General features: G+C 45.1%; 1 protein-coding gene and 1 pseudogene across 2 annotated transcripts in view; both read right to left on the bottom strand.

Annotated features, from left to right (window-relative positions):
• LOC149320635 (uncharacterized) overlaps positions 1–17118 on the bottom strand; it is a 171939-nt pseudogene that overhangs the window by 46752 nt on the left and 108069 nt on the right. The window lies entirely within an intron of this gene.
• LOC149320638 (uncharacterized) overlaps positions 13126–17118 on the bottom strand; it is a 30128-nt gene continuing 26135 nt past the window's right edge. The window contains exon 6 of the mRNA XM_089503274.1: positions 13126–16687. Coding sequence (XP_089359400.1) covers positions 14709–16687 — 1979 coding nt within the window. The 3' untranslated portion in view covers positions 13126–14708. The remainder of the gene's footprint in view (positions 16688–17118) is intronic.

Here is a 17118-nt window from a genome sequence, read left to right as displayed (position 1 = left end):
GCGGAAAGAGAGACAGCGAGACCGTTCCTAGAGCGGCGCTGCGAGCAACCCGGAAGGAGGGACCTTCTAGGCAGATCTCAGTTTCCTCCAGGAGGACTAGAAGGGAGCAGAGCTGCCTTTCTCAGGGAAAGGCTGGTGGGGAAGGAGCTGCGTCCACACGGGAGAGATAACCCGGTTTGGCACCGCTTTCACTCTTTCCTGGCTCAAGGCTACGGAATTCTGGGAGCTGGATTCTGTTGTGGGGCCCAAAGTTAAAGCGGTGCCAAACCGGGTTCTCTCTCCAGTGTGGACGCGGCCAAAGTCCTGGAGAAGGCCTCATTCGTTCATTCATTCATTCATTCACTCCTTCTCCGCTCATTCTGAGGGTGGCCAGGGGTCCCACGGGGCTCTGTCCTGGGCCCAGTGCTGGTCCACATCTTTATCAATGGCTTGGAGGACAGAATTGGTTGGGAGCATACTTATCAAATTTAAATTTAAAACCCCAACACTTTCTACAAACCCCTGTTCCAGGAGAAGTGAAATAGTTTAATAAGGTCCAGTTGACATGGAGGAGAAACCTCTACACAATGACTACAGGGTTGTCTCCTCTGTGCACCCCCTCCCAGGATAGCAATGTCTACCGAGAACAGGATGTGATGGCCTCGCTGGCAAACCATGAGATCATGACTCACCTTCTGGTTGACAATGCTTTATCCATAATTGGATAAGCCCATGTTGATTCGGCTGAGACAATGTACACATCCTGCTCCCTTTGTTAATTAGGATTCTCCTGAGTACACATTGGTCCCTGATCCCGCAAATTGCCTTCTGATATACGATGAGATAATGTAAACCTAATGTAACCTTAATGTCAATAAAAGGGGCTGGCCAAGACCTGGCCAGCTAAGAAGCTTTGCACCCCCATTCCTGCCTCTGCGTCTCTCTGCCGCGGCACTCCTCCACTTTTAAGCTTGCTCAGATTAGGAGCCCCACTCAAGTCTATGGGTCGGCCTGGTCCAGAAGGAAAACCACAGGCAAAGGACTGTTTTGTTGGCTACTTTAGGTCCAAAAGACACTGCAAGAACAATCCAGTTTGTCTTAACTGCCCTGGCTCAGTGCTAGAGAATCCTGGGAACTGTAGTTTGTTGTGGCACTAGAGCTCTTTGACAGGCAAGGCTAAGTGTCTCACAGAACTACAGTTCCCAGAATTCCCAAGCATTGAGCCAGGGCAGTTAAAGCAGTCTCAAACTGGATTATTTCTGCAGTGAGTTTTAGACCTTCTTCATAGTCTCCATTCTGGAAGGATTCTGTTTAATACTATTGTGTGTCTATGCGGCTCTGTAGCTCAGGAGAGGAATTCCATTTTCCATTCACTTACCTTCTGCAAGGTTGTGTTAATTTCTTCTCCTTGCAGAACGAGGAACTGCTCTGGGGAAAGCACAGGAAGGGCCGCAAAAGGAGAAGCAGCAGTGAAAGCACGTGGGGAGAGGGATTGTGGGAACTGCTGTTGAGGGCTTTTGGGTGTGGGTTTCCTGGTCGTGTTCAGCTAAATGGAATACCTTTGAATACAATTATCATCGTCGTTGTCATCCATACGATGATGTAAATCTTGCCACGACTTCCCAGCTTTAATATGGAAAATATCTAAAGTGGGGATTGTAGCATTCCCTGGTGAGCCCCAGGGGTACGACCCCCTCCCAGGATAGCAATGTTAATCAAGATTGAGATGTGGCAATCCCGTTGGCAGATCACAGGATTGCGACCCCCTTTCAGGATGACAATGCTTTATCCATAATTAGATAGATAAGCCCCTGTTGATTCGAACGGCTTAGCTGGTCTCCATATCCTGCTTCCTTGCCTAAGAGTTAGGCGGTCATTAATGACTGTACAAAAGACAATGGACAGAAGTAAGCAAGATGACAATAAAAGGCCCAGCCAAGAACCTGGCTGGAAGAAGCTTGTGCACCCCCATTCCTGTCTCTGCGTCTCTTTGCCGCGACAGGGGATGATGCACCACAAGGCCTTGTCCTTTTCCTTTCTTTTCCTAATTCTTCTCTACACACACACACACACACACACACACACACCACAGCCATTTCTGTTACTGCAGATGCACTGCTGAAATCTGGCAGCAAAAGTCTATGTTTCTCCAGTCCTCTTTACTAGCCTCCGAAAGGTGATGCTGCTAAAAAGGATACAGCTAGAATGGGGAGGAAAAGGGATGTGAAAGAGGAAAATAGCAGATGTGAATAACAGGGACATTGGCTCTTACTTGTGATATGTCCATTTCCAGTACATAAAAGCCCTACATCCTGTAGTTTGGGTTATGCTCCTCCAACTCACTCCAGATAGGCAGGAAGTAAAAAGAGAGACCTTCTGGTGACCCCACATAGTGGAGCTAACCCTTGAAGGCCAGTAGTAGAACAGCCGAATGCTCCAGAAAAAACAAACATGTTATTTGAATATCAAACTATAGAGAATTGGACAGCAACAGAGACAGGCAGTGAGCAATCTAGCCTGCTCCCCATAGGAAAGCACTATGTGGATATGAACCATCTCTAAGCCAGCACCCCTGAGAGTGGGCCAGGATGTGGGGCTCTTATCTACTGGACATGGACCTATGACAGGTAAGAGCCAATGTCCCTTTTCCCAGTAGATAAGACCCCCACATCCTGTAGTTTGGGATTTATCAAAGCTGATCTAACAGGGAGGGCAGTGCTGGCCCTTCAGAGACATAGGTTTGAGCGCCTGCTGCAAGACCCTGCTGTCAACAGCAGCCTCAGCCAAGCCAAGCTGTCAAGCAAGTGACGCCTAACAAGTGTGTATGGTGGCTTGTAAGTGGCCACCCTGATGGCCTTTGCTATAGGACCTATGATGGCTAGAGATGCCCATGCACCTGTAGTCTTTGGCATGGGTGACTTGGTTTCTGGTGGTAACCTCTCAAGGTTTCATGGCAGGTAGTAATGTTGAGCCTGGCCCACCTGCTAGGCATGGAGACTGATGCCTTCTTGCCCATGGAACAGGGCTAAAAGGAAACAAAGTGGGCTGTCAGAGATATGAAAACTGTTGCTCCTCTGGGTGGCTTGGTTTCTAGCATAGTGTATGTTTTAAATTCTTCCCAATGTCTGGGAGAATGAAGGAGGAGGCTGGGGGTATCCATTCTGACCTCTGAGGAGGCTAGATCTCGCCCTGAGGGTGGGGTCTAGGTCTGGCAGAATTGCCATGGAGTCAGTTGTAATAACATTGAGCTGCGAGTGTAAGAGCAGGACCCCAGGCTCAGACCCCCGATGTGCCAAAGGGACAGAATCAGGAGGGGGCCCAACCAGGCAAATGGTTTAGAGAAAGTCTCCCTTAGGTACTAAGACAGTCAGCACCCTCAGGACCAGGTATAAATCCCAGAAGAGAAATGGTGTTGTGTAGGCCAGGCAAGCAACAAGTCACCCGAGGAGTCCCTGACCATGGAGATGGGATGCCATCCCATCCTGGCCCCTTGCCTGTGTCACAACAGTGAGGTTAAAAGTGGATCTGTTTATGGCTGTGGTGGCCTAAGGCCCCAGCCCATGTCCTCCTGGAAGAATTTCAATAAGGAAAAGACTGAGGGTTTCAGGGAGTCCTGAAGGACCTCCATGCTAACTAATATGTTATAGAACAGTGTTTCCCAGGATATCTGGTCTGAGGAAACAGCAATAGTTTCCATTGTTTTATGGGAGTCTAAGTGGAGTAGCAGGTCTGGCAAGGGACTGCCACTTTATCTAGCATTGGTATAGAGAGATGGAGAGGGACCAGGCTCACCCTGAGACTGGCAGGAATGTCAGGCATGGGTGCCCTTTGTTCCATGGCCCAATCCTATTTTCCCCTTACTAGTCAGTCTAGGGTAAAATACAACCTAGTGATCCCAATGGGGAGAAGGATTGCCAGTTATACCTCCAGGGTTTTAACTTGCCTAAAATGTGGATTATGGTGGATTATGTGATCAATCAGAATAGAACCTGATCAGGGATGTAGCCAGGATTTTGGGAAGGGGGGGGTCAAGACTAAGTGCCACCATTTTGAGAGGCTGAGCCCCTCCCCCCAAGGCACAAAAAGAGGGTTGAGCGTTTACCCTCGACACTTCGATGGCACCACTTTAACTTTCGTTATGGCTTCATGCTATGGAATCTTGGGATCTGTAGTTTTGAGGACCTGTTGAGTCATCTGTCAGGTGCCACAACAAACTACAAATCCCAGCATTTCACAACATGGAGCCAAGGGCAGTTAAAGTGGCATCAAACTGGATTATTTTTTCAGTGCAGATGCAAACTGAGTCCTTCCTCTGAAGGTGTTTACATTAGATAAATTCAGCTCGATAAAGCAAAGTGCAGCTGTTCACGCAATGAGCGGCAGCCACTCTGCTCATGCTTTGAGACACTGCATTCCAACTTCTGAGCTGAGCTAAGAACCCAGGCTGCATCCACACAACATTTCATTCCCACTTTCAAGAGGGATTTTTAATTCCAAGACATACATACACACACACACACTCGATTTTTAATTCCAAGACTCATCTATCTATCTGTCTGTCTGTCTGTCTGTCTGTCTGTCTATCTACATAATTTTAAATTCCAAGACATTATACCTTCCTTTCTTTTTATGAAAAACAAACCCCTTTAAGAGAATCCAATTTTGGGAGAAAGGCACGGTATAAAATCAATCAATAAAAAATTATAGTGCAATAGTCCATCAGTGCATGGCTTGCATTATAAGACTTTATACCTTTATACATTTAAAAACAATTAAAATCACAGTAGGCTCAGAGTGCTATAGAATCATGGAATCAGAGTTGGAAGAGACCCCAAGGGCCATCCAGTCCAACCCCATTCTCCATGTAATGGAGGTGTCCATCTACATTGTAGAAAGATATACTATAGATTAATGCTATGGAAAATCACCACCTTGAGTCCGTATATTGGGAGAAAGGCGGGATATAAGAAAATAACAACAACAACAACATCTGGGTATTGTAGTTTTGTGAGACATTTAGCATTCTTTGTCAGAGAGCTCTGGTGGCACAACATACTACAAATCCCAGGATTTTCCATAGCATTAAAGTACAGTCCGTCCTCGCCTTACGCAGGGGATCCGTTCCGGATTCCTCCGCGTAAGGCGAATTCCGCCTGTGCTCGAGCCCCATTGGAAACAGTGGGGCTCGTGCGCAGTGGCGCAGGCGCGCGGGGCGCAACGAGTGCACATGCCCATTCAATTGGATGGGACACGACGCCCCTTCCGCCCCGTGCGTGTCCCGCAGCTTGAGCACGTATGCTCAAGGCCGCGTATGGCGTGCCCGTGTATGGCGCGGGCGCGCTGTAGTGTCGAACTGGATTATTTCTGCAGAGTGCAGCCTTATTAGACTGCAGTTTCCAGCAGCCTGTGGTGCTGCTGGATGATGGGGCCTGCAGTCTAGCATTGCTTGGAGCAGGGCCATAGGACTCCACAGCCCCGATTCATCATCTTAGATTGATTCCATATATTAATTAATTAATCATAAAATCATAGAGTCGGAAGAGACCCCAAGAAGGGCCATCCAGTCCAACCCCATTCTGCCATGCAGGAACTCTCCATCAAAGCACCCCCATTGACATGCTAAAAAGGGGCCAGCTAACTGTATGTTATTCTATTTGTCTTTTAAAAAAGAGAAAAAACAAGGCTGGAAGGAAGCCTCTTGCCTTTTTGCATCACAGACCTTCCTCTTTTTTGATGTTGCAAAAATCCAGAATGACTGTTTTTGAAAACCTGAGTTCATTATTAGAAGAAATGTCCAGAGTAGAGTCTGAGTCTCCTTTCTCTGGACTTCTGAAACCTGAATTATTCCAAAACCCAAAACTTACCCTGAGAGCATCTGGTCTGACCCCAACTCAAGGACACCTAGGAATCCTGAAGGTTTAGATCAATTACTGAATTATTGAATTATACAAGGAATAGTGGTCTCAGGGTTTTTCTGAAGCTCAGTGTGCAGAAGCACAACATTATTTTGAAAATGTTGTGTATTAAATTACCTTCAGTCTATGTCTGTGAGATGCATATGAAACATACATGGATCCCATGCCCCATTATATCCCATTAGACATACTGTATATAAATATACCAAACTCTGAAAAACTCCAAAATCCAAAATATATCTAGTCCTCAGCATTTTGGGTAAGATATATTATTATTATTATTATTTTACTATATTGTATATGGATATAATTGCTGAAAGGAAAGTTAAAAGTCACCTTTTCTTTCTTTTATATTTCCCTTTAGAAGCTTCCTTCCTTTTTCTTTCTTCCTTTCTCCCCTTCCTCTTCCTCCCTTTCTTTTCCTTCTTTTCTTCAGTTCTCCCTCCCTATCATTCTTCCTTCCTTTTCCCCCTTCCTTCCCTTCTAGAGACTTTTATTCTGGCAAAAGCACAAGGGAGGAGGGGGGAGGAGGCGGAGGAGTGGAAGCCGATGGAAACAAAAGAGAAAGAAATCACAAGGACCCCCTCCCTCCCCCTCCTCTCTCTCAGCTTGCAACTTTTGTCTTTCCCCTTTGATGGAGGGGAGGAGGGGGGAGGAAGGAGCTTGAAGGCCCCCAGGGCCTGAAGGGGGGGTCCGGACCCCCCCCCAAAAAACCTTCCCTACATCCCTGGCCTCATCCCATCTGGACCTATGCTATCTTCCACCCGATCACTGATCACCTTGTCAACTGGTGATAGCATCAACACCTGCTATCTGCTTCAAAAGAGTCCACCTCCCTTTCCTTCGCACAACAGCAGACCCACCCAGAGCAACAGAAAAGAATTCCCTTCTCAAGAAAAGAAAGCCCAAGCTGAGTGGACAACCCAACACTGCAATTTCCCTTCCCACCCCAGGCAGATAAAAGAGAGAGTGAGAGACAGAAAGAAAGAATCCAACACTTTTCTGTAAAGGATCTAGCCAAAACTATAGTTCCCAAGTCCGAAAAACACCGCTGCCTAGCATGTGATGATCCCTGGGGTCCAAGCTGCCAAACAGCCATCCGGTTCTTGGCCCTTAGACCCAGCAAATCCCTTTAATTTCCCCTAGAGTCTCCTGATTCTGTTCCTGCTCCCTGATGAGCTGAATGAGACCCCTTGGGATCCTCTAGTCAAGCTGCCACCACCCAGTGAATCTCCAATGAACTCCCCTTAGCACACACTAGGACTTACTAAGCTACTCACAGAGATGGGTTCTGTAGTCCTTGATGGATTTTTGGATGCAAGAAGCTGGCTCTTATTGCCTAGCTCAGCTTGCATCCCTTAAGCCTGCCCTTTTGGCACAGGTCCAATCAGCTGGGCTCCCAAGACAAAAGACCACATGGCCTCACAGCCTTTTAAAGCCCTCTGATGGAAAGCTCTTGAAAAACCTGGTCCTGCTGTACTGATTGGCCAGTTGGGCCTTAGGTAAGCTATGATGCAACTTCTCATTAGCATGTACCTCCCCCCATCTTAACCTTTTGTGGTTTGGGAGGAGTCCTCAAATGGCTGGTGGCCCAGTCATTACATAAGTTGATTTAACTTGTAGCAATGAAAACTGACCACTCTGAAAGTTAATGACTGACCACCAACTAATCTTTCAGAACAATGTGCAGTTCTTTCCTGGAACATCTGTGAACCTGTGTAAAATAAGACTAATTCCATGGTTAGGCAAGAGGGAGACTAGGTTAACCTTTATCTCGCAGACCTTGGTGAGTCCATGCAGAAGTGTGGATGCACTCTGTGTTAACAGGGCCTGCTGTCAGAATTAAGTCTGATTTCATCTGAGGAAGAACTTGTCTAGAGACTTTAAAAATCATCCAACTTTATGTAGGAGACTATCATCAATCTATAGGAAGGCTGAGGGGTCTCTCGGCTGAATGAACTGCTAATTATGGAGTCATGAAATGGGTAATGGAGGACTTGGCAAGGATAATACTCTGCTTTCCAGTTTGGAGGGGAGAAATTTCTCCACAAAAAAATCTGTCAAAGAAAAGCAAACCTCAATTTTAAATACAGTGGACCCTACTGGAGATTGGTTATCGGACCTAGCATGGATACCGAATCCATGGAAGCTCACGTTCTGTAAAATATAATGGCACAGTAAAATGAGGCCCATTATATAAAATAGTAAAATCAAGGTGTGTAGGTGTGTATACACACACACACACACACACACACACACATTTATAAGCTGTGGGTATACAGAGGGCTGGCTGTAACTCCCTATATGGAGCTTTATGCTACATGGTTATATTAGATCTGAGCATGTGTGCTAGCAGAAAACAAGGCAAGTCCATTTTTCCAACCTCAGAAGAAGGAAGTGTTCTTTGGTAGTCTTTGAACCAGACTTTGCCATGAAAACCAAGTCTGGGAAAGACACCCACCAACAAAGTGGCTAACCTTATAACAATACTATGCAAAGGCATCTTGTAGCATCTTGAGACCAACTAAAAGAAAGAGATTGGCAGCATGAACCTTCATGGCCTTGAGCCCAATTCATCATATGCATGATACCTTGTCACAATAGGTCTCCCAAGCCAGGGACCAGTTGCATGGCAAGCCCATCAGCAGGCTTTGGCCCTATATAGACAGGCCAAAATAAAGCTGCTTCAGGTCACTTTGGAGGTATGGTGTTTCAAAGATGCATGAGTCCTAAGAGTCTGGAAGCTGTACCAAAGCTACACTCCAGTCCTTAGGACTGGAGCATAGCTTTGGTGTGGCTTCTGGACTATTAGGACACATGTATCATTTAAACAGCATACTTGCAACGTGACTCAAAGCAGCTTTAATTTGGCCTGTCTATATCAGGCCTTAGTTAAAATGTAACTATTTAAACTAGTTAACAGGTAATTGTGTTCTTCTTTTGTGGCAAATCTCCTCAGAGCCCTACAGGATGCCTGTCTGGGATTTGAAGCAAACCCTTAGCAGAAAAACCTGTTTTTATTGTTTTAAAACACTCATGGAGGAAGGGGGGTTTCTCCTGGGATGGAGAGGAGGCTGTTTGTCTGTGTGTTTCTGATTAAGAATTTTCCTTAACCCCCTCTATTAGTGAGAACCATCTCATAGAAGAAACTGTATTTTTGTTTCTTCCCTTTAACAGACATCTCTCCTTTGAAAGAAGTAAAAGAGAGGGGAGCCAGCTCTCCTGAGGCTGACTGAGGTTCCCTGTGTTTTATAACAGGGACTTGGACACCCTTTTGCCCCTAAAGCGGAGCTTGGTTGATCACATTAATCCAATATATCTATCACCCCATATGAGATGATTTTCTCAAAGATCCTCAATATGTGTAAGCATTAGAGATCTGCTAAGTGACCACAGGAGGGAAATATCTTTCTCCTTGCTTGAGTCACCCTGTTTGATTTTCAATGAATCTGTATTGTTAAAGCTTATGCTCTTACTGAGAAGTGCTAAGACTGACCCCAGTTTGCACAAGGGAGGTAGAACCTTATGTTCATATTATGTCTTAGGCTCTTCCTGCTAAGGCAAAAAGGCTCTGGCCCTAACGGAGGCAGGGATGGAGGCCCATGACAAGGGAAGAAACGCCATCATGTGGCTTTTATGGCTAGCCCCCTCCCTTGTTGAATTAGTTTCCAGGCATCTCCTCTGCCCTGGTAAAAAGGAGGGGGTGAGCAGAAACAGCACAACTCAAACCTCATGGGCTAACAGTAATAAAATGAACACCAAAAACAGTTAACCAGTATCAATTGTAAATCTGAGCCCTCAGACCTGTTGCTGTGAGGGCTCTCCCCTCCTTTATTTGCCCCATCAAGGGAGACTGCCTGGGCAGTAGCTTCTTCCAGGCAGTGAGGAAACTGCTCTTAAGTTAGCAGTGACTGAAGACCATTGCTAATCATGAGTAGATAGCTGCATATGGCCTGTAGTGTAGCCCTGGTATTCACAGGGCATTTTGTTTTATTTATGTTTGAAACAGCCCCAACTTAAAGCTGGGTTTTAGAAACTTAGCTCTTTCAGTTTCAGACAGGCTTTAATAGTAATCTGGCTGCATTATAGAAGCTGGCTTGCTCCTCAACTCCCTTCCCACTTGCATTGGTAGCTGGGAAGGGCAGAGGGGGCTGGTGTGGCACATGGTTCCCCATTTACCTGAGATATGTCTCCCTCCTGAGAAAGGACAATCTCTGATGGAAAGGAGAGGCCAAGCGCCCCAACAGCTCTCTCTGAAAATCATAGAATTGGAAGAGACCCCAAGGGCCATCCAATGTAACTCCATTCTGCCATGCAGGAACTCTCAATCAAAGCATACCCGACAGATGGCCCTCCGGCCTCTGTTTAGAAGTGGGTGGTGGAGGCCATGCTCCCTCTGGTGAGGACATAAAGCCATTTTCTGTTTTTCTTGTGGGATGCTCTGTGGCAGCTAAAAGAGACCATTTTAAAGTTGGAAGCCCCAGCCCCCGCTGGGACCTGTATAGCTTCTTTTCCAGCTATGGAGCCAAGATGGCGACTGTACATGGCAGAGGAGGGGTCCTTTGCCTCCTTACACACCATATCATTATTGTTGGGGTGTGAGTATTATAGTAAAACGGCAGCAGAGATTTGAGGAATTTAACAAAAACTTTACTTAACAGAAGTCTCAAAAACTGAAGCAAAACATAACAACATGAATGACACAGCACAGTCCAAAATCTTGATTCAGCAGCATGCATAAATTCTCTTACCATGAGAGCAGCATGGCGATCAGGATACAATGAAAGCTCTCACAACCCAGTAGATCCACAAGGCAATTATACCTTTCTAATTAGTTAATATGATCACCTGGTTTACTTAACTTATTACAGTCCGTCCTCGCGTTACGCGGGGGATCCGTTCCGGATCCCTCCGCGTAAGGTGAATTCCGCCTATGCTTGAGCCCCATTGGAAACAATGGGGCTCGTGCGCAGCGGCGTGGGCGTGCGCAGGGCACAACAGGCGCGTGCGCCCATTCAATTGAATGGGACACGCTGCCCCTTCTGCCCCGCGCACGCCCCGCGGCTTGAGCACGTATGCTCAAGGCCGCGTATGGCACGGGCGCGCTGTACCATGGTCTACATCTGCCTGCTCACTAGATTCTCATCCAGTCACAACCTATTACCTGGACAATTATAAGAATCAAAAGGGAACGTGCAGGAGCCCTGCCAACACTACTATGTGTTTCTCAGGCTGCAATAGGATCTCCCAAAACTGTTGGGGTCCTGACTGCCATTGAGTCCAGAGATGGGAAGGAAGGAGGAGACCAAGAGCTTATCCCCCCATCTGCCCTCCTGGCAGAGTTCCAAACCTTATGGTAGGCATAGTGCCTGCAGTGGCAATGGCAGAGGCCTCCTGGCAATGCCTGCCCTGAGCGAGAGCATTAGATCTGGCCCTGGTACTCACCCCTTCTCCTGTGTTTTATGGCTGGCTTGCCTCTCTGACCTTGGCACTGTTTCAGGCTGGGCAGAGGTGCTGTAGAGAAAACTCTTTGCCATGGCTTTTGGCTAGCCTATCCTTTGAATCCTGCCTTATTTGCCTGAGTCTTCACACAAAAGGAAACGGGTGCTCAACCTGAGGAAAGTGGAGCAGACAGAATAGAGGAAATGGAGCACAGAATAAGTAAAGAGGTAGTACAGGAATACCTGGTTAATCTAAATGAATTTATGTCTCTAGGACCTGATGAACTACATCCAAGGATTAAAAGAACTGGAAAATGTAATCTTGGAGCCATAGGCAATATTCTTTGAGAACTCCTGGAGAACAGGAGAAGTCCCAGGAGACTGGAGGAGGGCAAACGTTGTCCCCATCTTCAAAAAAGGGGGAAAATAGGATCCCAACAATTATCGTCCAGTTAGTCTGACATCAATACTAGGAAAGATTCCAGAACAACTCATTAAACAGAGAGTCTATGAAGGTTTAGAAGGGAATGCCATATTCTCTAACATGGGTTTCTCAAAAGCAAGCGATGACAGACAATTCAAGGTGTTGGTAATTACCTTTAAAGCCCTACATGGCTTGGGCCTGAGTTACTTGCGGGAACACCTCTCCCTACACAATCCACCCCACTCTCTCAGGACATCTGGGAAATATTTATTAGAATACCATAAGACCAGGTTAATAACAATATCCCACAGAGCATTCACAGCTTCGGCCCCTAAACTGTGGAACACCCTGCCAGAGGAGATCCATCTTATTACCACCTTAGACGCCTTTAAGAAGGCACTTAAGATGGATCTCCTCCGGCGGGCTTACCCACCCAACTTTATATAGGAGAGCATTAAAATAATTGCCCATTCAGACTATGATTTACTGATTACTGGATGATCAAGCAATGGTTTTGCTATTTTATTGTATGAATGTTAGCATTTATTGATTATATTTTTATATCGTATTGTATTTTTATTGATGTAATCCCGCCTTGATCTGCAGGGAGAGGTGGGAAATATAAATAAATATTATTATTATTGCTATTATTAATCTGTTCTCTTTTTTATAATATTGCCAGCTTGGTAGATAAAGGGAATGCTGTAGACACAGTGTTGACACGCTCCTACATGATATTTTTGCAAACAAGCTTGTAAAAAATGGGATAGACAATGCAACTGTTACATGGATTTGTAATTGGTTGACTGGCTGAACTCAAAGGGTGCTCAACAATGGCTCCTTCTCCTCCGGGGCAGAATTGACCAGTGGAGTCCCACAGGGTTCTGTCCTGGGCCCAGTGCTATTCAACATCTTTATCAATGACTTGGATGACAGAATTAGGGGCTTACTTATCAAATTTGCAGATGACACCAAATTTGGAGAAACTTGCATCTTTATTTGTGGAAACATTTACGTAGCTTTTCCCCTCTGTGATTTCTCTCTCTCTTCCCTCTCTTTCCATGTTTTACTGTGACCTATGGATTCAACCCTCACTGGAGCTCATTTCCTATTACAAGCATTCATGCATTCTTCTACCTGTCTGGATTCTTTAATATTATGTTTCCTATTTCATGAATTCCCACCCTTCAAGTATTTGAATTGTTTCCCTTCTATGTGCTTTCTTGGTTTTTTTGGTTTGGGAGACTTTTTGTGGGTGTAATAACCTATGCAGAATAAGTGAAATACTTTTCATACTCTAAGCATATGAATGTTATTTTTCTGGATATGAATGTTTTTAATAGACCCAACAAAATCAAATTTACAACATATAAATTAAAAGCACAAAGAACAATTAGTCAATTCGTACAAAGCCTATTTCATACATTTATTCCTAGTACAGAGGTCTCTGATCCTGACCACCTCAGACAAAAACCTGGCAACCATCAATGTCACACCGGGGATGTTATCTTCTAATAAGGGACATTGGCTCTCACCTGTGAGATGTCCATTTCCAGTAGATAAGAGTCCCACATCCTGTAGTTTGGGTTATGTTCCTCCCACTCAGTCCAATAGGCAGGCAGAAAAAAGATCTTTTGGTGACCCTACATGGGTAGAGCTAACCCTAAAAGGCCAGTCGCAACAACAGCTGAATGCTCCAGAAAAAAACACACAATTAACTTGCATATCAGACTATAAGGAGATAGACAGAGCCAGAGACAGCCTGTGAGCAATGTAACTTGCTTCCATAGAGTAGAACTATGTGGGCTATAAACCATCCCTACGTCAGCACCCCTGAGAGTGGACCAGGATGTGGAGCTCTTAATGGACATATCACAAGTAAGAGCCAATGTCCCTTTTCCCAGTAGATAAGATTCCCACATCCTGCTCTTCGGGAGTTACCATACCTAACCTAAACAGAGTGGGTGGTGCTGGCCTCTCAGTGACATATGTTTGAGCACCTCCCGCAAGATCCTGCTGCCAACAGCAGCCTCAGCCGAACCAAACTGACATGCTAGTGATGCCTAACAAATGTGTATGGTGGCTTCCATGTGGCCACTCTGATGGTCTCTGCTATAGAACCTATGATGGCTCGAGGTGCTCATGTACCTGCACTCTCTGGTATAGGTGACTTAGTCTGTGGTGGTGACCTCCCAATGATTCATGGCAGGTAGTAATGGAGGGTCTGATCCCCCTGCTAGGCGTGGAGGCTGATGCTTTCTTGCCCTTGGAATAAGGCTGAAAGGAGACAAAATGGGGCATAGAGGAACAAAAGTGTTGAGAAGGGAAGTTTCCATATCTTCTGGCCAGTAACCCCCATGAACCCTGTCCCTAAAGGGGGGGCAGATTTTGAGGAGAGAGTCATCGACAAAGCCGAGACCTTTCTCCAATCCTGGGAGCCCTTGCCATATTAAAATCTTTCTTTACACTCCCTTTTACGTCATGTTCCTGACGTAAAAGAGGTCTGATGACAGATCACTTGAAATACCTTTGGGGCAACAAGCTTTGACCATAATTCATAGATAGAAATATAAACTTGTGCCCAATTTCAAAATATTAACCGTGCGCCAATATTTTAGTTTGCAATGCAAGCCCTTGCCATTAGAGGGAATTCCCCTGTTTCAAAAACTAAAACTCTATTAGTCATATGTCTGGGAATTTGAAAGAGAGCTCAAAAATATAGCCTGAAGATTATTGAACGCCTGATGTGATTTCCCCCTGTTTCTCCATCCCAGGCATCTCTCCTGTATGAGTTGCTTCCTGACAGGTGAGGTGCATCTTCTGGGTGAATTGTTTCCCACACTCCAGGCATTTAAATGGTTTCTCTCCTGTGTGAGTTGCTTGATGATAGGTGAGATCTCTCTTTTGAATATAGCTTTTTCCACACTCCAGGTACTTAAATGGTTTCTCTCATGTGTGAGTTGTTTGATGAAGGGCGAGGAAGATATTCTGAGTGAAATCTTTTCCGCGCTCCAGGCATCTGAATGGCTTCTCTCCATTTTGATTTTGTTGATGATGAGTGAGATCCATCTTCATAAGAAAACTTTTCCCACATTCCAGGCATTTAAACGGCTTCTCCCCAATGTGAGTTACTTGATGTCGAGTGAGGGATGTCTTCCGATTAAAAGTCTTTCCACACTCCAGGCATTTAAATGGTTTCTCTCCTGTGTGAGTTGCTTGATGATAGGTGAGGTGTATCTTCTGCCTGAAACATTTCCCACATTCTAGGCATTTAAATGCTTTCTCTCCAGTGTGAGTTACTTGATGACTAGTGAGTTGTGTCTTCCTAGGGAAACCTTTTCCACACTCCAGGCATTTGAATGGCTTTTCTGCATTGTGGTTTTGTTGATAATGAGTGAGATCTGTCTTTTTAATAAAACTTTCTTCACACTCCAAGCATTTAAGTGCCTTCTCTCCTGTGTGAGTGGCTTGATGATAAGCTAGCTCTGTCTTCCGAATGAAACCTTTTCCACATTCCTGGCATTTAAATGGTTTCTCTCCAGTGTGAGTTGCTTGATGATAGGTGAGATCTCTCTTTTGAATATAACTTTTTCCACATTCCAGGCATTTAAATGGTTTCTCTCCTGTGTGAACTGCTTGATGATAGCTGAGAGACCTCTTCTGAGTATAGCTTTTTCCACACTCCAGACATTTAAATGGCTTCTCCCCTGTGTGAGTTGCTTGATGTCGAGTGAGGTCTATCTTCTGAATAAACGCTTTCCCACACTCCAGACATTTAAATAGCTTCTCCCCTGTGTGAGTTGCGTGATGTTGAATGAGGCGTGTCTTTCGACTAAACGCTTTCCCACACTCCAGACATTTAAAGGGCTTCTCCCCTGTGTGAGCTGCTTGATGTTGAATGAGGTGTGTCTTCCGAATAAACACTTTCCCACACTCCAGACATTTAAATGGCTTCTCCCTTGTGTGAGCTGCTTGATGACGCATGAAAAGTACCTTCCGAATAAAGGCTTTCCCACACTTCAGGCATTTAAATGGCTCCTCTCCTGTGTGAGTTGCTTGATGACGTATAAAATGCACCTTCCGAATAAAAACTTTCCCACACTCCTGGCATTTAGATGGTTTCTCTCTTGTGTGAGTTGCTTTATGACCAGTGAGATATGCCTTCCGACTGAAACTTTTCCCACAATCTAGGCAATTGAATGGTTTCTCTCCTGTGTGAATTCTTTGATGACAGGTCAGATTAGTCTTCCAAACAAACGCTTTCCCACATTCCAGGCATTTAAACGGTTTGTCTCCTGTGTGCGTTGCTTGATGATGAGTGAGGTATGTCTTCTGAATAAAACCTTTCCCACACTCTTGGCATTTAAAGGGTTTTTCCTCTGTGTGCGTTGCTTGATGTCGAGTGAGGGTTGTCTTCCGATTAAAAGCTTTTCCGCACTCCAGACATTTAAATGGTTTCTCTCCTGTGTGTGTTGCTTGATGATGAGTGAGGTTTATCTTCAGAGTAAAAGCTTTCCCACACTCCAGACATTTAAATGGCTTCTCTCCTGTGTGTGCTGCTTGATGATGGATGAGGTGTGTTTTTCGAATGAAATGTTGTCCACACTCATGGCATTTAAATGGCTTCTCTCTTGTGTGAGTTGCTATATGATGAGTGAGATGTGTCTTCTGATTGAAACTTTTCAGACAACCAAAGCATTTAAATGGTTTCTCACCTAAGTGAGTTTTTTGATGACCAATGAGGTGTCTTTTCCAAATGAAACCCCTTCCAGTTCCAGAAATATTACCTTTCTGATAAGGATGAGTGATCCTCCAATTCTTTTTAATATCAGTTTTTCTTTCCTTCTCATTTAACTGGTTGCACTGGTCTCTTTGCAACAATGCTTGGCATGTTTCTTCTTCATGCTCATTCAGTCGGCCATCATTGCCTGGAAGAAAGAGAAAGTACTGCTAAGAACTCAAGAAAGAAATGGAAGGCAACTGTGAATACCACTTAGAGCAGACAAGTATAAAAACTTTGGTATCATATCTACTGGTAATCTCAGTTCAGTCCACTGCCTATCCCCTTAAACACAAGTCTCTTGGTTTCACTCTTCTGATGTTCCTTTCCCATTCTAACCCTCTGGGTAGGGAATGTCTGGGTTATTTCTGATCTCAATTAAGATGTTCCAGGAGAAGAGGGACCATCTCACAGACAGAGCAGATTGTGCTGGATGGCATTAATGTAGAATGAGTATTGTGCAGCAAGCGGGTTTTTTGTGTGTGTGTGTGTGTGTTTTTTAGTCCCTCAAAACTAGGGATCAATATCTAGCTGTTACACACATCATGTAATGCTGAAATACAGTCTGAAGCATTGATG

The sequence above is a fragment of the Sceloporus occidentalis genome, unplaced genomic scaffold, assembly GCF_023333645.1.
Source record: "Sceloporus occidentalis isolate IW3139 unplaced genomic scaffold, rSceOcc1.0.p SCAF_1, whole genome shotgun sequence".
NCBI classification, from domain to species: Eukaryota; Metazoa; Chordata; class Lepidosauria; order Squamata; family Phrynosomatidae; genus Sceloporus; species Sceloporus occidentalis.
The sequence above is the reverse complement of the archived record's forward strand: the minus strand, read 5'-3'. Positions and strand labels throughout refer to the sequence as shown.